Below are 23,165 nucleotides of genomic sequence, written 5' to 3' on the forward strand. Positions count from 1 at the left end.
CGCGGGCTGGCAGCGAGCGTCCCCCCAGGGGCCTCCTTCTCGCTCTGAGTCAGACTGGTCCCTGGGCTGCCTGCAACGGGCCCCTCGCAGCCCCCACCTTGCTCGGCCCTGCAGCCCCCCGGGCCTGGCTGGGAGACCAGCGCCAGCCAACATCCTGCTGTCAGCTCCCCGCCTGCTGAAACCCACCCTCCAATGGCCAGGGGGGCTCCCCCTGCCTTGCCCCCTGAGCTGCCCAGGGCGGGGGCTGTTGGACGTGCGTGGCCAGGGTAGCATATCTGTACGTGCCACGCTCCAGGCTGGCATTAAAGCTGGTGCACTTGGTCAGCGTGGGGCACTCCCCTGATTCCTTCCCGTCTGCGTCAGGGGCTTGGCCGCTGACTGGGCCTTGCCAGTGGACCTGCGTGTGCGAGTACATGGACAGACGTGTTTGCATGCACACGGAGACACTCCTGCTTGCTGTGCCTTCCCCAGCCTGATACTAAGGAGGGTTCATGGTGCTCCCGCCATGTAACTCTTCTGGGTCCTTCTTCCCGCCATGTGGGCAGGGCCCAGCCAGCTCCCGGGCAGGTACTTGCCAGGCCTCTGCCCTGCCCGCCTCCTGCACTATGGGGGGTTTTCCAGGGCAGAGTTCGCTGGCTTCTCACCTACGCCTGCAAACCAAGGGCCCCTCCCCTCTGACTCCCCAGCCCCTAGGACGAAGGGGTCTATAGCTGCCCCCAGCATCTGTTAGCCAAGAGGGACAGCCCAGCCTGCCCCAGGGCTCTACTGTCCCAGCTCCAGCACTGGGGCCTCCCTTCATCCCCGCCCCCAGTGGCCGGTGGGCTCGGGCTTGCTAAGCTAGGGTGCAGCTGCTCCCAGCCAGACGTGCAGGGTGCCCATGGGCAGAGCTGTGTGGGGCCAGCTCTCCCCAGCCTGTGCCTAGGGGAAGGTTTTGCCCCACAGCGGGCCGGGTGGTTGTGACAAACTGGGACTGTTCTTAAGGTGGTCTTTGAATGCTGAGTGGGGAGTGTTGGCTGGGAAGGTGGCAGGGGGGTTTGGCTGGGATGGTCTGCATTGGGGGATGGGAGACTGGCCTTGAGGGGAGATACCTGAGCATGTAACGTGAGAACCCAGGAAGGGGGTTGGAGCCAGGTGATACCTCTGCCTGGGAAACTGGACAAAGGCGGGGAAGGAGCCGGGGGAGGCTGGGTGAGAGACGCTGGAGGGAGTGGGAGGTCTCAGGAGCTGGCTGGTAATGGAGGGAGCCCAGATGGGGCTCTGCCCCCCCCAAGGGGGCTGTGTTGCCATGGGACCCCAAGATGGACCTAATTGTGGGGGATCCTGTTGTCTGTGCCTGCAAGACCTGTCTTGGACTGTATTCCTGTCCTCTAAATAAACCTTCTGCTTTACTGGCTGGCTGAGAATCATGGTGAATTGCAGGAAGCTGGGGGTGCAGGGCCATGTGTCCCCCCACACTCTGTGACAGTGGTGCCTGTGGAGCAGGGAGCATTGGCATGGCACCGGTCGCCCCAGCAAGTGGGTGAGCTGGTGACGGGATTGTGGGGGGGCAGTGACTGGGGCTGTCTCCTGTGTGGGTGGGTGCTGTGGGGAGTCGCTGTATCGCACAGGGGGTGGAGAATTGGGGCAGGGGGCAGCCGAGAGGGGCCAGCGTGTGTCTGCCTGGGCCCTGCCCCTTCCGCAGCTAGGCAGCTTTTCCCTGGCCCGTTCAGCCCCTCCGTGAGCACGTCAGGCTGGCTCAGCTCCAGGCTCTGCCCCCGGCCCGCCCCTCCCTGGGGAAAGTGCTGACTCGGCAGCGAAGGCCAGGCCTGGTGGCAGCCGGTGCCCAGCACGGCCATGGCAGCCAGACACGGGCTGGGCAGGGCCTGGGCCGGCTGCAGCCTGCAGGGCCGGAGGCTGGCTCACGCCGGGGCCAGGGGCCAGCTGCAGCGGGAGTACGACGCTGTGGTGATAGGGGGAGGTAATGCCGGGGCTGGGGGCTGCTGCTATTGAACCCTGGGTGCAGGGGTGTCTTTAGGGGGGCACTTCCCGCCCTCCCAGCTGGGCTCCAGCTCCCCACAGGGACGAGCCTGGGTGTGCAGGAGCGCTGGCTCTTTAAGACAGGCGTGCAGAGCTGGGTGTGTGAGACAGCCTCAGGCCCGAGCTGTCAATCAGTCAGCAGCTGCTGTGCTGTGCTGGCCAGAGCCCCTGGGGCTCCCCACAGAGCCGCCTGGGCTGGCCCTACCCGAGGCCCAACTTTCGGGGGGCGGGAGGGGAATTGCTGGTCCTTGGATCCTGCAGCTCCTTCATCCTCCAGGCTGCCGCTCGCAGCCCCTTACCTGCCCGGTGGCCCCTGGCTGAGGTCAGCAGATGGGGCAGCATGGGGCTGCTGGGCCTACCCGGGCCGCCTTGCTACTCGCGTGCCAGGCCAGGGCCCTGCAGCGCTGAACGGCAGAAGCTACACGAGGGGGAACGATGCCCAGCAGCAAGCCGGGGGGGGGGCGGGGGTCTTTTCCGAGCTCCTCCGCTTCTAGGGTCAGCTCCAGTGTTACGAGAGCTGCCCCCGAGCGCCCCTTCGTTCCCTGGGCACACGCATGGGATGTGTGGACCTAGCGCCCCCCCCCCCAGTTCAACTTTCATCTAGGCCCCCCCTTGGCCCATGGCTGCCCCCCCAAAGGGTTCTGTGGTGGATGAACTCGTCCTGATGGGGTCACCATAGGCGATTGGTTACAGTGGGTCCTACCCAAAGGGCTGATGTCACTGGCAGGCAACATTTGCTCCAGGCTTTGCAGAAGTTTTACAAAGACACATCCAGTGAGTGCTAGTATTAGGTGCACGTTCACACTTACAGCACGTTGTGCTGACTGAGTCCTTCACTATCGTGAACACTTGGGGGTGGGTTTCAGCAGCGACTCCCCACCCCAGCTACCCTGGCACCCTTTCCAGCAGACACTGCACCTGACAAGGGGCAAATTCTGCCCTTTAGCACGGCTGTAAATCAGGAGGAATCGCATGGGTTTCAACCAGTGGGCTGACTTCGGAGTCGTGTAACTGAGGCCAGAATCTAGTCCATCGTATTTCATGTTTAGTTTAATCCCACTGATAGAAGATTTTGAACGCTGTATTTTGACCTCCTTAATCTAAACCTGGGGTTTGTTGACTGGAATTCTGAGTTGCAATAATATTTGTGTTGGAAAACAAATACACAAACAGCCGCTATGAAAAGCGCTTCAGTTGTGGGGTCCTGTGAAACAATCGTTGTGTTAGGTGTGATAAAGTGGTGGTGTGTTGCAGTACCACAAGGTGTACAAGAGTTAGGCTGCAGGGTGTGGTGGTGGGTAGTCACTTGTGTCTGACGTGTAGCCCCTGGAGTCCCAGTTAAAGTTGCTTCCGCCCCCCAATCTGAAATGGTGCTGGGGTGTGGGGCTGGCATCCTATGCCAGCTGGGGGGGGGGCTCACTCTGTGCCCAGTGTGATAGGCAGGGGCTGGTGCAGCCTCTTGCCACAGCTCTGCTCCCTGGCCATTGGGTGAGGTGAGTTAACAGGCCTCAGCCATGCCGGACAACCAGGTGAATGGCAAAGCCACCGGCATGTAGCCATGGAAACGGCGCAGGGGGCTGCATGGGGGTCCTGCGCATGGGGAGAGGAAGGACGGGGAGGCTGGAGTGGGGGCCTGCTCTCTCCTTGGGGGTCAGTGCTGCCCCTGTGCCTCAGTGGGGTGCATTTGGTGCTGTGCTGCAGAGAATGGGGGAGGGGGCGCAGTGCTGCTAGGGGGCGGGGGGACTTTCAATGTGTGTGGGGCGCAGTGCTGGGGGGAGGAGCCAGTGCTGCAGGGCGAAGGGCGCGGGCTGGGCGGGCTTGGTGGGGGGGGCACTGTCTCTCCCAGCCCCTACCCCCCATGTTCATGAAGGTCCCCAAGGGTGTTTCCCATGCCTAGGGCAGTTGCCAGCACTGTCCCAGCCCCTCGCCCCCGGCACCCACGCGGGTGGTGCCGCCTTGCGGGCATGGGGCATTGTGGTGAGAGCGGCACAGACAGCACCATCCAGCCCTGGCTGCCAGGGAGATGGTGAGTAGCGGCAGGACCCATTGGTGCCCCAGGCCCTGGCTCCTCTCACCCTCTGCCCATCTCTCGTTGCAGGGCACAACGGGCTGGTTGCAGTGAGTATTGAATGCCAAGGCAGCTGCCTCGGGGCCCTATTTCGGGGGGGGGGGGGAAGGAAATCCCAAGTACATGGGGGGAATCCTATGATGTGAGGAGAACGCTCCCAAGAGCACTCTGGAGTGCAAGCGTCCTGGGTGGGTTTGTTGGGGGTGGGGCTTTGGGGGTGTCCTGGGGGGCGGTTGTTGGGGGGGGTGTCCTCGGGCGGTTTGTTGGGGGGGGATGTCCCAGGTGGGGGCTTAGGGGTGTCCTGGGTGGGGGTTTGGGGGTGTCCTGGGGGGTTGTTGGGGGGCATGTGGGGGCGGGTGACTCTTGTGCTCTCGGCAGGCTGCCTACCTGCAGAAGTCGGGCGTGCGGACAGCCGTGCTGGAGCGGCGTCACCTGCTGGGAGGTGCCGCGGTCACAGAGGAGATTGTCCCAGGTAAGCACGGCCCCGCCCAGCGAGATGCCCCGGTGCCCGGGCCGGGCTGGTAGCTGACGCTTTCTTCTCTTTCAGGCTTTAAGTTCTCCAGAGCGTCCTACCTGCTCAGCCTGCTGCGGCCGCAGATCTCCACAGAGCTGGAGCTGCAGGTACCGAGGCCAGTCCGGAGGGGCTCAGCAGGCCCCCGGTGCTGCCTCCTTCCCCCCTGCTGGGAGCCTTGGTGGGTGTGAGGCCCTAGCACCACTGCAGGGCCAGAATCCCCTGGCCAGGCCCAGCTCGCTCCCCCCTCTGAGCCTCGGGGGCCCAGTCCTGGAGCCTGCCAGCCCCCAACTCAGAACAGCTCCCCGGGCCTGTCCCCTCTGGGCTGGTGAGGGGGGCCGGAGGGGCCGCGCTGCCTGGCACTGGCCACGCTCTGTCTTGCAGAGGCATGGTCTGAGGGTGTACACCCGCGACCCCTACTCCTTCACCCCCGTGCTGGAGGATGGACAAGCCTGGCGCTCGCTCCTGCTGGGCCACGACATGGCGGAGACCCAGCGGCAGATCGCTCAGTTCTCCTCCAAGGACGCACAGGTACCGAGGGCAGCAGGAGGGGCTTCAGCGGGGCCAAAGTCCTGCCAATCCCAGTGTGACTGGCCCTACATGGCCCGAATCCCAGGCGTGCAGTGTAGACATGGGGTCTGGCCTGGGAGTGCTCCCTACAGCTTCCTGGCCCACTTGCCGAGTCAGAGACAAAGCAAGGATTTGGATCCTTGCCCTCCCCAGCCTGCCAGCTCATGGGCACGTCCCGGCTCGAACGCTCGGGGCAGGGGGCGGAGGGTGGTCGGTGTCTCTGCACAATGCGTAGCTGCAGCCCGAGGCCAGGTCCGCCCTAGGACATCCTGGCAAAGCGCCTACTGTGGACGCAGCGTGTACCAGCCCCTCCAAGTGGCACAAGCTATGCCAGGGGAAGTGTGGTTTTCCCAGGCTAGCCGGGTCTACGTTGGGGGCGTTTCCCAATCGCACCTCATCCCCCCGACTGACCTGGCTGTGTCAGCACAAGTGTGTCATGTGAGTGTGACACATTTCGGGTTACCCAGGTGTCCGGGTGTGTTGCTGCCACTTGCCCCCAGCATGAGGGAGCCGTGGCTGTGCCCAGCAGGGGGCGTTCTCCCAAAGCTACCGGCTGCAGGCAACATGCGCGCTCTACTCCCGGCTACCTGAGCCCCGCTCGCTCCCTCCGTGGCGAATAATTTACACCCCAGCTTGTCACACTGAAGCGCCCAGCCCCTTGTTGTCTGGGCACCCGCACTGTGCACCCATCCGTTCGCTCAGCTGGGAGCATGAAAACTCCACACACACACCCCCGCGAGTGCCGAGCTAACCCCCACGCAGACAGTCCTCGGACGAGTTCTTCTGCCAGCCCAGCAATCAGGGCGGCGGATTACCTGTGCCACGGGGACAAAAGAGCAAACTGGATAAATTGATGGAGGTTAAGTCCATTAATGGCTATTAGCCAGGACGGGTAAGGAATGGGGTCCCTAGCCTCTGTTTGTCAGAGGGTGGAGATGGATGGCAGGAGAGAGATCACTTGATCATTGCTTGTTAGGTTCACTCCCTCTGGGGCACCTGGCATTGGCCACTGTCGGCAGACAGGACACGGGGCTGGATGGACCTTTGGTCTGACCCAGTACGGCCGTTCTTATGACCCCTCCCGTCAGTGCCGTGGTGTCTTCACCGAAGCGCAGCAGCTCAGCTGTGCCCATGGAGCATTTCCAATGCAGACAAGCCCTTACATGGTCCCAGACTTTCTCTTTCCATAACCTGGGTGGTTCATTAGCTTCAGCTCTGCCCTGAGGTCCCCTCGTCAGAGGCTTTTCTTGGGGTTCTTTGCTTTGTCCATGCTCAGGCCTGCGGCTGGAAACACGGGGCAGGGCTGGGTCGAAGGATGCGGCTGGTTCTCACTGTCGGTTGAGTAGCTGAGACCCACCTGGGCTTTCCCTCCAGCAACTTCCGCATTTCCCACAGCTTTGGGCAGACCTCACCCGAGCCCCACTTCAGTGGGTCAGACCCAGCTGTAATATACTTGCCTGGGCATGTCTGTGTCACCGAGGCCCTGGCCTGAGTTTGCAGTGAGCCTGAGCCGATTGCTGTTTATAGGGCAGGCTTCGGAGCCAAGGCTCCATTAACATCAGCATTGTGAAATGTCCCTGCTGATCAAAGCACAGCCGGGAGGGATGCAGCCATACGGTGCTATTGAGAGTGGGGTCTCCTTCGGCCGGCTTGCAGGGGCTGGGCATGGGCCATGGGCTGGTGCTTTGGAGCAGGCTGTCCCCTGCCTCCCCTCTGACAAGGGCTGGGTCGCTGAGCATGCAGGAGGCTGTCTTGCCTGGCTCTGACCGTGGATGTGCTAAGCAGAGAGTGGGGGGCGCATGGCCCACAGGCCCGGCAGCACTGAGCGGAGTGCTGGGCGCGTGCTCAGCGGGGAGTCTGGAGGGGCGCGGCCGGGTAACAGCAGCGTCTCTTCTCAGGGCTGGCGTCCACTGGCTCCTGCCTCTGTCTCCGCTTCAGGCCTATCCAAAGTACGAGGCGTTCCTGAGCCGCTTGGTGTCGGCCCTCGACCCGCTGCTGGACGCCGCACCGGTGGACCCTGCCGCCTGGAGCCAGGGCCCCCTGCTGCAGCGGCTCCGCGCCCTGCGAGGCCTGCAGCCCCTGCTGCGGGCGGGTACGTCTGGGGCAGCGGCACAGGAGGCTCCGGCCGCAGGTCCATGCCCATCCAGTGGGGCACGGTGCTGGCGTTAGAGGGCTCAGCGCTTCCTGTAGGAGCTGTCCCGGGCACTGCCCTCGGGCTGGCAGAGACCTGAGCCTTTCCCCTTGGCAGCTAAACCCCTGGCTCCAATGTGAGTCAAGTACCCACCGTCCCCGGGGCAGACATGGGCCCAGAGCCTCGCGCGTACAGAGCCCAGGCTGGGCCCAGCCTCCTGCCGACTGCCTAAGCGGGAAGGGCTCCAGGAGGGTGCGATGGGGCCCGGGGAGCCGTCCCCTCCCAGGTTGGATGGCGCCACCTCTGACGCCCGTTTCTTTCCCTCAGGCCTGGCGCTGGGGAAGCAGCTGCCGCAGTATTACCAAGTGCTCACGGCCCCAATCACCAGGGTGAGTAACGGCTGTAAACGGGACCGTGCCCGTGGGACAGGAGACGCCCTCCCTGAGGGGGCAAGGGCTGAGCAAACCACGCATGGGGCTGGGCCTGGGAGGGGGATGTGGGGCTGAGCTGTGCTCACAGCTCCATGGGACCCAGGCCCCCTGTGCCGGCCTGGAGGGGACCCGCCTGCCCCCCATGGGACCCTGGCCCCTGTGCTGGGCTGGGGGGGACCTGCCTGCCCCCCATGGGACCCCACCTGCCCCCCATGGGACCCCGCCCCCTGTGCCGGACCCGCCTGCCCCCCATGGGACCCAGGCCCCCTGTGCCGGGCTGGGGGAAGGGACCCGCCTGCCCCCCATAGGACCCAGGCCCCCTGTGCCGGGCTCTCTTCATTAAACACCATTTTCGTTTTTCTCTCTCTCCAGATCTTGGATCTCTGGTTCGAGTCAGAGCCCTTGAAAGCGACCCTGGCTACGGATGCAGTGATCGGCGCCATGGCCAGTCCCCACACGCCCGGCAGCGGGTAGGGTGCGGGGCTGGGGCTGAAGAATTCCCAGCTCCCCAGGGCCCTCCTGTTCCTGTCCCCAACAGCTGCTGCCGGGGTGTCGCGCCCCAGCGCTCGCTTCCCCCCACTCCTGCCCCGAGCTGGTGCCATGTTCCCCCTGGTGCCTGGACAGCGTCCCCCCAGCACGCACCAGGCCCAGATATCCCCTGCTCGGGCAGGTCGGTGGGGTTTGCCTGGGCTGGCGCTGTCAGGCCTGAATGCCTCGGCGGTCTGGCAGCTGTCTGGGCCCAGCCCTGCAGCCGGGTGGGACGGGCGCTGGGCTCGGGGTCTCCGACTGGGGGGGGTTGGCAGCACGCGGGCATGGGAGGGGCAGGGGCAGCCTTGGTGCAGCTCCCCTGTGTAACCTCAGTATTTGGTTGTGCCCCTGGGGCTCGGGGAGCTTGGGCCCCTCTGCGTGTAGTCGCACTGCTGGGAGGCCTGGCCTGAGCCCCCGGCTCTCCGGCTGGATTGGCGTTACTCCCAGGGCTTTGCCACGGGGGGTGGGGGTGCCCTGGCCATGCCCTGCTGACCACGGGCAGTGGGAATGCTGCCCGCCCCGGCCGGTATCTCTGCCCTGCCCATACCCGGCACAAAGCTGTTAACCTTTGACCTCTCTCCTAGGTATGTGCTGCTGCACCATGTGATGGGCGAGCTGGAGGGGCGGAAGGGGGCCTGGGGCTACGTGGCAGGCGGCATGGGAGGGGTGTCCCAGGCCATCGCCGGCGCAGCTGCTGCCCACGGGGCAGACATCTTCACCGAGAAGGTGCCCGGCTTCCCGGGGCGGGGGCAGAGAACACAGCTCCCCGGCCCAGAGGGACCACAGCGCCCTGAATCCTCCCCTCCCTCCTGCCCGTTAGCCGCCAGGAAACAGTGACCAGAGACTGTGGTGAGGGGCATAAACCCCACCGGGTAAGGGGGGGCGCTGGGCCAGCCCAGCAGCATCCACACGGGAAAGGGTCACTGGGCGGCCGCACCCTCCCTGCAGCCACGCTCTGCTCAGCGCCCCCAGTGTGCTCCAGGCTGATCTCCCGTCTCCCCCCTCGCCAGCCGGTCGCCCGCGTGCTGCTGGGCCCCCGCGGGGAGGCGCAGGGGGTCGTCCTGCAGGATGGGACCGAGGTGAAGAGCAAACTGGTTCTGTCCAACGTGTCTGCTCAGCTTACGTTCCTGCAGCTCGTTCTCCCGGTGAGACGCGCCGGGGGGGACGCGCCGGGGAGATGGGAAGGGGGGTGCCCCGGGGGAGATGGGACGGGGGGGGACACAATGCACTGGGGGAGATGGGGCGGGGGGGGACGCGCTGGGGGAGATAGGCGGGGGGGGGGATACGACGCGCCGGGGGAGATGGGGAGGAGGGTGCCCCGGGAGGGCAGGGGGGGACGCGCCGGGGGAGATGGGCCGGGGGGGGGATACGACACGCCGGGGGAGATGGGGAGGGGGGTGCCCCAGGGGAGATGGGGCGGGGGGGGACGCGCTCGGGGAGATAGGGAGGAGGGTGCCCCGGGAGGGCGGGGGGGGGGGATGCACCGGGGGAGATGGGGCGGGGGGGGGGACACGACGCGCTGGGGAAGATGGGGAGGGGGGTGCCCCGGGGGAGATGGGACGGGGGGGGGACACAATGCGCCGGGGGAGATGGGGCGGGGGGGGGACGCGCTGGGGGAGATAGGCCGGGGGGGGGGATACGACGCGCCGGGGGAGATGGGGAGGGGGGTGCCCCGGGGGAGATGGGCCGGGGGGGACACACAACGCGCTGGGGGAGATGGGGCGGAGGGGGGGATGCACTGGGGGAGATAGGGAGGAGGGTGCCCCGGGAGGGCGGGGGGGGACGCGCCGGGGGAGATGGGCCGGGGGGGGGGATACGACGCGCCGGGGGAGATGGGGAGGGGGGTGCCCCGGGGGAGATGGGGCAGGGGGGGGATGCGCTCGGGGAGATAGGGAGGAGGGTGCCCCGGGGGAGATGGGCCGGGGGTGGGGACGCGCCGGGGGAGATGGTCTGGAGGGGAGGAAGGTGCCCCGGCGAGATGCTCCCACGTGTGTGGTTCTCGTACAGCGTCCTGCCCGGGAAAGCGCCAGGGAGCCGCGCTACCCAGCGTGTTCCCTGGCAGTGGCAGCACCTGAGTGCAGACAGGCAGGTACAGCCGAGGGAGGGGTCGCGTTCCCCATGGTAACGAGCCCCCTCCCCCCACGATGAGAGCAACACACCCCAGCCCCTATGGGGCAGCCGGAGGAGGCCACTCCCTCTCCACCCCCCTGTGACTACGGGGCCTCCCCAGTGCCGGCCTGGGAGCCCCCAAACTTCTAGCAAACACAACACGGTGGTGGAGGCCAAGGCTGGAGCAGCGCAGGGCAGCAGAGGTGGAGCTGGGGGGGAACAGGGGGGAAGGTGTCTCGGGGCATGAGTTTGCTTCCCTCCCCATCAGTGGGGTCCGTGACTGTTGGGAGCCAGCCCCATGTGGCTGGGCTGCACCCCAAACCATGGCGCTGCTGTGCCCTCCGGGCTCCTGGGCAGCTCCAGCCCTGCCCAGGTGCAGCCCAGCGCTTGTTTCCAGCCCCTGGTGTCTGAGCCGGGCTCTCCCCACTCCAGGAGCAGCTGCCGGAGGAGTTCCTCCAGCACGTGGCGCAGCTTGACACACGCTCCCCCGTCACCAAGATCAACGGTAAGTGTCAGTGGGGGACGTCCCACTCCCTGCCCCACCGAGGCCCCCTGGGGCAGCGGGACACTGTTGGGGCCTGTGAGATGCTGCTCCCGTGGGAGGAAGGAGCCGTCATGGGTCTCCGTGAGGCTCCCTGCTGCAGCCTGAGTCCGGAGGGGAAACCGGCCTTTTCCTGCACCATGCCCTCCGTTCCTGCCGTGCTCCCCGTCTCCCTGGGCTCAGCGATCTGCCCTGGCCCCTCGGGGTGTCAGGAGCACGGGAGGCCCCTCTGCCCCTCGGATTCACCCCCTCTCCGACATCCCCAGTGGCTGTGGATCGGCTGCCCAGCTTCCTGGCTGCGCCCAACACCGGTGCTGGCCGCCCGCTGCCCCATCACCAGTGCTCCATCCACCTGAACTGCGAGGACACGGACCTCCTCCACCGCGCCTTCCAGGAGGCCAGCAGTGGGGAGCCTTCCACCAGGTAGGGCTGGAGCTGGCTGGTGGTTGGCAGAGCTGGGGGACGGCAGTGGGGAGATAGCCCAGGGTCTGGTGCCCCTCACTGCTCTGCTCGGGGCGACGCTACCAGGGCTCTGGGGCAGCTGCCCGCGCTCAGCAGGGTCTCTTGGGAAGGGAAGGACACGGGAGCCACCAGGATTTCTGGAAGGAACGTAGGGGAGGTGCCCACTGGAGAGCTCGAGGCTGGGTGACGTGGGGCTAATCCCGGCTGGAGGAGCCGGGGGGCAGGGGCTGAGGCAGTGGGGGGGTTGCATTGACAGCATGCCAGGGCGCTGGGCAGGGCTCAGGCTGGATTCCTTCCCGGGCTGCCCGGTCCGAGGGCTTTGACTCTCTCTCGCTCTTCCCAGGCCCATGATCGAGCTGTGCATCCCCTCGGCTCTGGACCCCACGCTGGCCCCCCCGGGCTGCCACGTGGTCTCTCTCTTCACACAGTACACCCCATACGCGCTGGCCGGCGGGCGGCCGTGGGACGAGCAGGAGCAGAACGCGTACGCTGACAAGGGTAAAGCCAGCGGCTCTCGGCGCTCGTTAGCTTCCCATCCACGGCCCCTTGCCCACTGCTGCTCCCTGTGCGCCCAATCCCAGGGAGGCGTGCAGTGCCCGGCTGCCTCAGTCCTGCCTTCGGAGCGGAGCGGAGAATTCCCCCCATGTAGGGTTCCCAGGAGTCCGGTTTTCGACCGGAACGCCCGGTCAGAAAGGGACCCTGGTGGCTCTGATCAGGCTGTTAAAAGTCCAGTCCGCGGCACAGCGGGGCTAAGGCAGGCTTCCTGCCCAGCTCCACACAGCTCCCGGAAGCAGCAACGTGTCCCTAGGCAGAAGTGCCACCACGGAGGCTCCACGTGCTGCCCCGCCCTGAGCGCCGGCTCCATAGCTCCCATTGGCTGGGAACCATGGCCAATGGGAGCTGCGGGGGCGCGGTGCCTGTGGGCATGGGCAGCATACACTGCACAGAGCCGCCTGACCACCCCTGCGCCTAGGGGCCACAGGGACATGCTGGCCACTTCTGGGAGCAGCGCGGAGCCAGGGCAGGCCGGGAGCCTGCCTTAGCCCCCACTGCACCGCCTACCCGGAGCCGCCTGAGGTAAGTGCCACCAGGCTGGAGCCCACACCCCCCACCCCTGCCCCAGCCCTGAGCCCCCTCCTGCAACCCCATACCCCCACCAGAGCCCTCCCACACCCCAACCCTCTGCCCCAGCCTACGCCCCCTCCCGTACCCAAACTCCCTCCCAGAGTCCGGACCCCGCACCCCGAACCCCTCTTTTCTGGCCCCACCCTGGAGCCTACACCCCCTGCTTGAGCCCTCACCCCTCCCACACCCCAACCCCCTGCCCATCCCAGTGAAAGTGAGTGAGGGTGGGGGAGGGCGAGGGACAGGGAGGGGGGATGGAGTGAGTGGGGGGGTGGGTCGCAGGGCAGGGGTGTTGGGTTTTGTGCGATTAGAAAGTTGGTACCCCGACCGCAGGGGCCATCCAGCCCTGCCCCCCAGTGCCCCGCAGGGAGCTGCAGGCCGGGGGCTGGGCCCTGAGCCCAGCTGGTGACGTTAGACACGCAGGCCGAGCCACGTCTCTCGCTCGCTTGCTCTCTAGTGTTTGACTGGGTCGAGGCCTACGCGCCAGGCTTCAAGGCATCCGTCGTTGGCAGAGACATCCTGACGCCTCCGGCTTTGGAGAAGATCTTTGGGCTACCCGGAGGGGTGGGTATATCATGAGATTCACAGAGCCCGCCCAGCCCAGCCTGCCTGGCGTCTGCCCACCCGGTGTCCCCAGCACCCGCCCAACCTGCCTGGCGTCTGCCCACCCGCTGCCCCCAGCGCCCTACCCAGCCTGCCTGGCGTCTGCCCCCCCCCGGTGCTGCCAGCGCCCAGCCCAGCCTGCCTGGCGTCTGCCCCCCCCGGTGCTCCCAGAGCCCTGCCCAGTGTCTGCCCCTCCCGGTGCCCCCAGCGCCCAGCCCAGCCTGCCTGGCGTCTGCCCACCCGGTGCTGCCAGCGCCCAGCCCAGCCTGCCTGGCGTCTGCTCCCCCTGGTGCCCCCAGCGCCCGCCCAGCCTGCCTGGCATCTGCCCACCCACTGCCCCCAGCACCCTACCCAGCCTGCCTGGCGTCTGCCCCCCCCGGTGCCCCCAGCGCCCAGCCCAGCCTGCCTGGCATCTGCCCACCCGGTGCTGCCAGCACCCAGCCCAGCCTGCCTGGCATCTGCCCCCCCGGTGCTCCCAGTGCCCGCCCAACCTGCCTGGCGTCTGCCCCCCCTTGTGATCCCAGAGCCCTGCCCACTGTCTGCCCCTCCCGGTGCTCCCAGCGCCCAGCCCAGCCTGCCTGGCGTCTGCCCACCCAGTGCTGCCAGCGCCCAGCCCAGCCTGCCTGGCGTCTGCTCCCCCTAGTGCCCCCAGCGCCCGCCCAGCCTGCCTGGCATCTGCCCCCCCGGTGCTCCCAGCGCCCAACCCAGCCTGCCTGGCGTCTGCCCCTCCCGGTGCCCCCAGCGCCCAGCCCAGCCTGCCTGGCATCTGCCCACCCGGTGCTGCCAGCGCCCAGCCCAGCCTGCCTGGCATCTGCCCCCCCGGTGCTCCCAGCGCCCAGCCCAGCCTGCCTGGCATCTGCCCCCCCGGTGCTCCCAGCGCCCAGCCCAGCCTGCCTAGCGTCTGCCCACCCGGTGCTGCCAGCGCCCAGCCCAGCCTGCCTGGCATCTGCCCCCCCGGTGCTCCCAGCGCCCAGCCCAGCCTGCCTAGCGTCTGCCCCCCCGGTGCTCCCAGCGCCCAGCCCAGCCTGCCTAGCGTCTGCCCACCCGGCACCTGCCCAGCCCAGCCTGCCTGGCGTCTGCCCACCCACTGCCTGCCCTGCCCAGCCCAGCCTGCCTGGCATCTGCCCACCCGGTGCCCCCAGCGCCCAGCCCAGCCTGCCTGGCGTCTGCCCACCCGCTGCCCCCAGCGCCCAGCCCAGCCTGCCTGGCGTCTGCCCACCCGGTGCTGCCAGCGCCCAGCCCAGCCTGCCTGGCGTCTGCCCCCCCCCGGTGCCCCCAGCGCCCAGCCCAGCCTGCCTGGCGTCTGCCCACCCGGTGCTGCCAGCGCCCAGCCCAGCCTGCCTGGCGTCTGCCCCCCCGGTGCTCCCAGAGCCCTGCCCAGTGTCTGCCCCTCCCGGTGCCCCCAGCGCCCAGCCCAGCCTGCCTGGCGTCTGCCCACCCGGTGCTGCCAGCGCCCAGCCCAGCCTGCCTGGCGTCTGCTCCCCCTGGTGCCCCCAGCGCCCGCCCAGCCTGCCTGGCATCTGCCCACCCACTGCCCCCAGCACCCTACCCAGCCTGCCTGGCGTCTGCCCCCCCCCGGTGCCCCCAGCGCCCAGCCCAGCCTGCCTGGCATCTGCCCACCCGGTGCTGCCAGCACCCAGCCCAGCCTGCCTGGCATCTGCCCACCCGGTGCTGCCAGCACCCAGCCCAACCTGCCTGGCGTCTGCCCCCCCTTGTGCTCCCAGAGCCCTGCCCAGTGTCTGCCCCTCCCGGTGCTCCCAGCGCCCAGCCCAGCCTGCCTGGCGTCTGCCCACCCAGTGCTGCCAGCGCCCAGCCCAGCCTGCCTGGCGTCTGCTCCCCCTAGTGCCCCCAGCGCCCGCCCAGCCTGCCTGGCATCTGCCCCCCCGGTGCTCCCAGCGCCCAACCCAGCCTGCCTGGCGTCTGCCCCTCCCGGTGCCCCCAGCGCCCAGCCCAGCCTGCCTGGCATCTGCCCACCCGGTGCTGCCAGCGCCCAGCCCAGCCTGCCTGGCATCTGCCCCCCCGGTGCTCCCAGCGCCCAGCCCAGCCTGCCTGGCATCTGCCCCCCCGGTGCTCCCAGCGCCCAGCCCAGCCTGCCTAGCGTCTGCCCACCCGGCACCTGCCCAGCCCAGCCTGCCTGGCGTCTGCCCACCCACTGCCTGCCCTGCCCAGCCCAGCCTGCCTGGCATCTGCCCACCCGGTGCCCCCAGCGCCCAGCCCAGCCTGCCTAGCATCTGCCCACCCGGTGCCTGCCCAGCCCAGCCTGCCTGGCGTCTGCCTCCCCGGTTCTCCCCCAGCCTGCCTGCCCCCAGCCTGGCCCTGCCTAGCAGCTGCCCGCCCGGCCTGTCTAGCACCTGCCCAGCCCGCCAGCCAGCCTGGCCCAAAGCTAGTGAGAGAAGCTGGAGCCGTGCAGCTGGTTGTCCGGCTCTGAGCAGCAGGAGGAGGCTATTCCAGGGCCTAACTTCACCTGTTGTTTGCAGAATATATTCCACGGCGCAATGTCCCTGGAGCAGCTGTATTTTGCCCGACCAGTGCCCTCGTACTCTGGCTACAGGACCCCGATCCCAGGCCTGTACCTCTGCGGCAGTGGCGCCCACCCCGGTATGTGAGCTGGGACCCTCCCTTCGTGGCTACAGTGGGGGAGAGCGCCAGGCGGAGGCTCACGCTGGATCCAGCCCTCTCTGCGTCGGTGTGACCAGCTGCCCTGGGGGCTCCACCGGTGTAATGCCAGGTCATTGTGCTGACCTGACCGCCGGCTCTGCCCAGCGTCTGAGCAGGAGCAGCAGAGGGCACGGACGCCCCCTTGGGTCACAGGCTGAGGCCACGGGACACCACATGCCTTGTGCCCTGTGGGGCGCCTGTGATGAGCAGCTGTCCTCGCGCTGGGGTCCAGCTGATGGCTCTGCCCAGGGCCGGGTGGAAGCGGCTGGGCTGGGCTGGCACAAGTCTGGCCGAGGGGTGGGCCCAGGCAGCAGGAGGGAGAAGTCTGTCCATAGGGCAGCGAGCTGCTGCACCCTCAAGGTGGGTTTTTCCCTGCTGCGGTGAAGCTGCCGTGGCTGGTGGGGTGTCTTCTGCCCTGCTACGCCCAGAGTTCCTGGGCAGGAACTGACGGACACACCCACAGCCCCCCCCCCCACTCCTCATGCATCTGCTTCCTTTGCAGGTGGGGGCGTGATGGGCGCTCCGGGCCGCAATGCAGCCAGCGTGGCCCTGGAGGACTTCAAACACATGTGATGGCAGAGGCGACACACCGGCCTAGCCCAGGGAAAGGGATGGTGGCTGCCGTGACCTGGCCACGCGTGTGCCTCTCACCGTCCCCCACCGCTCACTTCCCAAACACCCCACAGCATGGTGCTGTGAGAGCACGTCCCCCCCCCCCCCCCCCCCGCACTCTGAGTGTTTACCCCATCGCTCTTACCCAGCTCTGGCATGGTAATCGGGGCATGGGGGGCTGGCAGAGCCCTGTCTGCTCCTATCCCGTCCTGTCCCCCCTGCCCAGCTACGTGCCCCAAACATGGCCACTCCCCGTCCCTGGGGAGATGCAGCTCCAGGCTGCTGTGGAGGGGCCACAGAGCCCCGAGGACCGAGCCCTGCAGGTCCCAGAGCTGCCTGGAGAGGGACACTGGCCAACCCTTTCTAATGTAGACAAGGCCTGGGGCAGGCTCAGCCCTCGCCTGCTCTCCTAGAACCCCAGGCACAGGGCTGGCCAGGGTCACTCAGCCTTGCCCTGAGCTAAGCTGAAGTCTGGACCATGTTCCACAACCCCTAAATCAGCGGCAGAATAAAAATCTCAACAGCTGCTGTGTCGTGTCGTGTTGTGCAGTGCTGCATTGTGCTGTGCCAAACCGTCTGCACCGCATTGTGCCGTGCCGTGCCAGGTAGTTGAAGGCTGCTATCAAATCCGCCCTCATTCTTCTCTTCTGCAGACTAAATAATCCCAGTTCCCTCAGCCTCTCCTCATAAGTCATGTGCCCCAGCCCCCTAATCATTTTTGTTGCCCTCCACTGGACTCTTTCCAATTTTTCCACATCCTTCTTGTAGTGTGGGGCTGTCACAGAGTGTGGGGGGACACAAGGCCCTTCACCCCTGTCTTCCTGCGATTCACCATGACTCTCAGCCAGCCAGTAAAGCAGAAGGTTTATTAGATGACAGGAACACAGTCCAAGACAGGTCTTGCAGGTACAGACAACAGGACCCCCCCCCCCAGTTAGGTCCATCTTGGGGTCCCAGGGGCACCACAGCCCCATTGGGGGGTCAGAGCCCCATCTGGGCTCCCCTCCATTACACCAGCCAGCTGCTGATAACTCCAACTCCCTCCAGCGTCTCTCACCCAGCCTCTCCCAGCTCCTCCCCCAGCCTTTGTCCAGTTTCCCGGGCAGAGGTGTCACCTGGCTCCAACCCCCTTCGTGGGTTCTGACGTTACATGCTCAGGTATCTTCCCTCAAGGCCAGTCTCCCATCCCCCAATGCAGACCATCCCAGCCAACCTCCCCACTCAGCATTCAAAGGCCACATTAAGAACAGTCCCAGTTCGTCACATCTTTCTTGTAGTGTGGGGCCCAAAACTGGACACAGTACTCCAGATGAGGCCTCACAAATGTCGAATAGAGGGGAATGATCACATCCCTCGATCTGCTGGCAATGCTCCTACTAATGCAGACCAAAATGCCATTGGCCTTCTTGGCAACAAGGGCACACTGCTGACTCATATCCAGCTTCTCGTCCACTGTAACCCCTAGGTCCTTTTCTGCAGAACTGCTGCCTAGCCATTCGGTCCCTAGTCTGTAGCAATGCATGGGATTCTTCCGTCCTAAGTGCAGGACTCTGCACTTGTCCTTGTTGAACCTCATCAGATTTCTTTTGGCTCAATCCTCCAATTTGTCTAGGTCACTCTGGACCCTATCCCTACCCTCCAGTGTATCTACCTCTCCCCCCAGTTTAGTGTCATCTGCGAACTTGCTGAGGGTGCAGTCCACGCCATCCTCCAGATCATTAATGAAGATATTGAACAAAACCGGCCCCAGGACTGACCCTTGGGGCACTCCACTTGAAACCGGCTGCCAACTAGACATCGAGCCATTGATCACTATCCATTGAACCCGACAATCTAGCCAGCTTTCTATCCACCTTACAGTCCATTCATCCAATCCATACTTCTTTAACTTGCTGGCAAGAATACTGTGGGAGACCGTATCAAAAGCTTTGCTAAAGTCAAGGTATATCACCTCCACCGCTTTCCCCATATCCACAGAGCCAGTCATCTCATCAGAGAAGGCAATCAGGTTGGTCAGGCATGACTTGCCCATGTTGACTGTTCCTGGTCACCTTCCTCTCCTCCAAGTGCTTCAAAATGGACTCCTTGAGGACCTGCTCCATGATTTTGCCAGGGACTGAAGTGAGGCTGACTGGTCTGTAGTTCCCCGGTGATCTCTTTCTTCCCTTATTAAAGATGGGCACTATATTTGCCTTTTTCCAATCGTCCAGGACCGCCCTTGATTGCCACGAATTTTCAAAGATAATGGCCAATGGCTCTGCAATCACATCCGCCAACTTCCTCAGCACCCTTGGATGCATTAGATCCGTCCCCATGGACTTGTGTATGTCCAGCTTTTCTAACCTGTTCTTTCACCACTGAGGGCTGCTCACCTCCTCCCCATACTGTGCTGCCCAGTGCAGCAGTCTGGGAGCTGACCTTGTCTGTGAAGCCTGAGGCAAAAAAAGCATTGAGTACTTCAGCTTTTTCCACATCATCTGTCACTAGGGGCTGGTCTACACTGGGGGGGGATCGATCCAAGATACGCAACTTCAGCTACGTGAATAGCGTAGCTGAAGTCGAAGTATCTTGGATCGAATTACCTGGGGTCCACACGGCGCAGGATCGATGGCCGCGGCTCCCCCGTCAACTGCGCTACCGCCACTCACGCCGGTGGAGTTCCGGAGTCGACGGTGAGCGCGTTCGGGGATCAATATATCGCGTCTTAACGAGACGCGATATATCGATCCCGGATAAATCAATTGCGTGAAGACATACCCTAGGTTGCCTCCCCCATTCAGTAAGGGTCCCACACTTTCCCGGACCACCTTCTTGTTGCTAATATACCTATAGAAACCCTTCTTGTTACCCTTCGCATCCCTTGCTAGCTGCAACTCCAGTTGTGCCTTGGCCTTCCTGATTACACCCCTGCATGCTCGAGCAATATTTTTATACTCCTCCCTAGTCATCTGACCAAGTTTCCACTTCTTGTAAGCTTCCTTTTTGAGTTTAAGCTCACCGAAGATTTCTCTGTTAAGCCACGCTGGTCGCCTGCCCTATTTGCTATTCTTTCTGCACATCGGGATGGTTTGTTCCTGCACCCTCAATAAGGCTTCTTTAAAATACAGTCAGACTCCTTGCCCCCTCATATTAGCCTCCCAGGGGATCCTGCCCATCAGTTCCCTGAGGGCGTCCAAGTCTGCTTTTCTGAAGTCCAGGGTCCGTATTCTGCTGCTCTCCTTTCTTCCTTGTGTCAGGATCCTGAACTCGACCAGCTCATGGTCACTGCACAGTAACTAACTAACCGTTAGCTGAGACATTAAACTGCAGCCCTGGCCACCCGCGCTCGTGCCAGAGCCCAAAGCAACTGGGCCGTTACTACAGCAGTTCTGCCTCCTCTTTGCTCTCTGTCAGTGCTCTGGGACGGAGCCCCCCCTTCCGGCCTGAGACCCCTGCAGGCCCAGGTCTCACCCGTTATCGCTGCTCCTTGCATTCAGACACATGCCCCAGCCCAGCGTGTGCCTCCTCAGCCACCTGCTCTTCCAGCGCGGCCTCCAGGCTCATTTGGCAATGGGGGGTGGGGCCAGGGGGGTGTCCCCGAACTCTGCATAGGCCCTTGTGCCCAGGAGACAGCCCCAGTACGCCAGCAGGGGTCACTCCGTTACCGCCCTGGGCCGGGAATTGGGCAGCCCCTCGGTGCTGGCTCCAGCGGCAGCCAGGGACGGAACGGCTTTTGCCGAGCAGCAGAAGGGAGCGGAGGACAGCACTGACGTTCGGCCCAGTTGCTTTGGGCTCTGGCACGAGCGCGGGTGGCCAGGGCTGCAGTTTAATGTCTCAGCTAACGGTTAATTAGTTACTGCGCACGGGGCCCTGCTCTGCCAAGGGCTAGCGAAGTGTGAGCATCCGTGCAGGTGCCAGGCAGCGGCCCCACGCTCGGAGACATGGCGCTGGGCCGCTCACGGCCCCTGCATGCCCCAGAGCTGGAGCATGTGGCCGACCTCTTGGCGGTTGTATTGCCATGACGCACAGGCTGTCGCCCCGAGAGGGGGCTTCGCGTGACAGCGGCTCGCAGGAATTTGCACTCACAAGGTGCCAAAGCTACTGTGGGCTGGGGGGGTTAGAGTGAGCTGGCTTCCCTGCTGGGACTGCGCTCCGGGCGCGCCGCTGAGCCGGCCCAGCACCAGCGGCCTGTGCTGCTGCCACCTGTCGTCTTCTCTGGGCCAGGGAGCAGGCGGCTCCCAGGGCAGCATCAGCCTCGGCATGAGAGACGCCCCCGCCGTCCTGGGAGCCCCCAGCCCGTCACTGTCAGCCGCGAGCTGGTTTCAGAGCCCAGCCGCTGCAGCCGTGGGAAAGGCCAGCCAGTGCAGGGCCCGGCTGGGAAACCACCCAGGGAACCGCTGCGTTTGTCAGAGACAGCGCTCGGAGCCCAGCGGTGCTTGGGGGGCTCCCCACTTTGAGTTTATACTGGCTCCTGTGCCCCCACAGGCTGCTGGAGCTGCCTCAAAACCCAAGGGCCCGACCCTGGGTGGCTAACACACCCTAGGAGGCTGGGCATACAGAGGCGCCCGAGCTCCCCTCACTGGGCTAGAGCCTTGGTCACGTCCCCCTCTGGCTCCATTCTCTGCTAACAACCCCCCTCGGGTCAATCTCTGCCTGGGAGAGGTTCTCCAGGCCCTGGGGATCCTTGTTGCCTGGCAGAGCCGGGGGCCCAGGCCTGCCCACGGCCGCCGGAGGAGGCTGCCGCTGCGCTATGGATCGGCACAGGCACTGGGGAGGTGCGGACTGGCTCAGCCCCACCTGGGCCTAGTTATCCAGCCCCAGGTGATGGGTTGGGGCTGGTGACCTGTTTGCTTGGCTAGAGGTGTTCAGAGCAGGAGGGACCTCAGTAGGGGGACTGGCTCTGCTGCGCCAGGGGCCCGGCTTCCTCTCACAAGCCCCCTACGCAGTGGGAGAGAGAGAAACCAGCCCAGACATCAGGGGACTGGCCCGAGGCCATGCACAGAGCCTGTGGCGGAGCCGTGACTGGCTATCAGGCTCTCTGAGCTCTCATCTGAGCCCAGACCACCTGGCAGGAGTGGCTGGATGGGGCTGGTGCCCCCAGGCACAGGTTTTGCTGGGCTGTCTGCTCTTCTGCCAGGGGGGGCTGGACTCTGACCAGGCTGCAGTGTCAGGCTAGAGCTGGGGGCCAGGGGCTGGAGCGGCAGGTACCGAGAGGGGTTGGGGCTCGCATCCCCGATCCCTCTATTCTCTGTTGGCTCCCCCATGCCGATGTCACAGCCGCCCTGCTGAGCTGAGCTGTGCATTGCCGGGCGCTGGTGCCCTGCGGGCCCTCGCTGAGCAGGTGCAGTTACCTGAACCCCGCAGAGTGCAGGCGCGTTACTCGGCACAGAGCACAGTGAATTTCGGTGCCGTCACGTGGCCCGTTCTCCTGGCCGGCTCGGGGCTCGCTGACGTGCCTGGCAGTCCCCACTGGTCCCCACTTACCTCAATAACGTGTCACCTGCAGCCTTTGCCACCTCTGCTCCCCCCCCACACACACACACACACCCACCCTTTCAGGTTTATAAATATCTGAACCAACACGGGGCCTCGAACAGAGCCTGCAGCCCCAGCCCGTGAACAAGGAAATGGCAGAAGTTTGCCACTGAATGAATTACGTCCCTATTAAAACCCTGGATCTATATAAATATCCAAACAGCTTTTTGTGTATTCAGTGCTGGCACAGTAATCAGTTATTAGAACATCTGGTGTCCTGCTGCCAGCGCAGGCTGGGGCGTGTGCATTTCATTGTTCACCCTGAAATAGCAGCGAGGAAACGTGGCTAATGCAGCCGGTCAGAAAGGCGTTTGCAGTTCCATGGCGTCTGCTCTTGGCACAGTGCTGGGGCCTGACCCAGGAGAAGAAAATAAACCACTTACAAGCCAGCCAGGCCTCGCCAGCGGAGCAGGGCAGAACGGGTCCATCCAAACCTCGTTCTCTTGGACAATGCTAGTTGCTGAGTCCGCCAGCCCCTGGGAGAGCCCTGGCAAGAGGGGGCTTGGGGGGGTCAGGCAGTCCCCTCGCTCTGCAGCAGCAGCTCCGGGAGCCCCAGCTGGAGCCAGGGCTCTTGTGGCTGCTAGGCGCTGCCAGGGTGTGAGGGAGTGTGTGCCTCAGTTTCCCCTATGTGCTGCATGGGTAACTAGGTGTAGGGGGAGAAGGTTGTTTGCTCTTTGCAGAGACCCAGGTGTGACTGATCCCGGGCTGTCTGGGGCCTGGGCCCCATGTCCATGGACAGTCCCAGAACACAATGGCCACTCCACGTGCCTGGACATTTGGCACCTAGCAACACACACACCCCGCAGGAAGCCAGGGGCCTGAGTTCTGCTCAGCCCCGCCAGGGCCCGCTGCCTTGCCCACTAAGCGCCCATGTTTGCTCCCCGCCAGGCCAGGTCCTTACCCGCTGTGATCCCTGCACCCTGGGCTTCGCTGCAGCCGCGCCAACTGCCCAGCAGCCCTGTTAAAACAAGGCCCCAGCACTGGGTGCTGTATTCCAGGAGCAGGCACTGGGCTGGGGGGGTCTGCTTCCCCCCCACACTGCCAGACTGACCCAGCTTGGCTCTCAGCTTCCAATACGCATCCCTGCAATGGGGTGTCTATGCCGCACGGGGGGCAAAGGGCTCCAGGGAGCCGGAGCCCTCATTTAGCCCCCCCCCCCCCGCTTGCCCCTAGGTGGGCCAGGCCTGAGTGAGGAAACCCCACACTGGGGAGGGGCTGTGTGGAGCACAAGGGGCTGCAGGGAGGGACGCCGCACGGGACCAGGGCATCTCCCCACACGAGGAGGA

General features: G+C 65.1%; 1 protein-coding gene across 1 annotated transcript; it reads left to right on the top strand.

Moving 5' to 3' along the window:
• Positions 1-1,833: 1,833 nt before the first annotated feature.
• Positions 1,834-16,326, top strand: PYROXD2 (pyridine nucleotide-disulphide oxidoreductase domain 2). Its single transcript, XM_065408322.1, has 16 exons — positions 1,834-1,957; positions 4,115-4,134; positions 4,463-4,556; positions 4,632-4,705; positions 4,980-5,126; positions 7,104-7,257; positions 7,624-7,685; positions 8,100-8,197; positions 8,840-8,981; positions 9,266-9,400; positions 10,797-10,869; positions 11,172-11,328; positions 11,711-11,865; positions 12,950-13,056; positions 15,573-15,693; positions 16,256-16,326. The coding sequence occupies exons 1-16, from the start codon at positions 1,834-1,836 to the stop codon at positions 16,324-16,326; spliced, it is 1,734 nt and encodes a 577-aa protein (XP_065264394.1).
• The last annotated feature ends 6,839 nt before the right edge of the window (positions 16,327-23,165 follow it).

This window comes from Emys orbicularis, chromosome 7, assembly GCF_028017835.1.
Source record: "Emys orbicularis isolate rEmyOrb1 chromosome 7, rEmyOrb1.hap1, whole genome shotgun sequence".
Taxonomy (NCBI): domain Eukaryota; kingdom Metazoa; phylum Chordata; order Testudines; family Emydidae; genus Emys; species Emys orbicularis.

Excerpts from the sequence above, each read along its gene's own strand:
- PYROXD2 (XM_065408322.1), top strand. The coding sequence starts at position 1,834 with ATGGCAGCCAGACACGGGCTGGGCAGGGCCTGGGCCGGCTGCAGCCTG. Across the intron at positions 8,198-8,839 it reads CCCCACACGCCCGGCAGCGG|GTATGTGCTGCTGCACCATG; the intron begins GTAGGGTGCGGG and ends CCTCTCTCCTAG. Across the intron at positions 8,982-9,265 it reads CAGACATCTTCACCGAGAAG|CCGGTCGCCCGCGTGCTGCT; the intron begins GTGCCCGGCTTC and ends CCCCCTCGCCAG.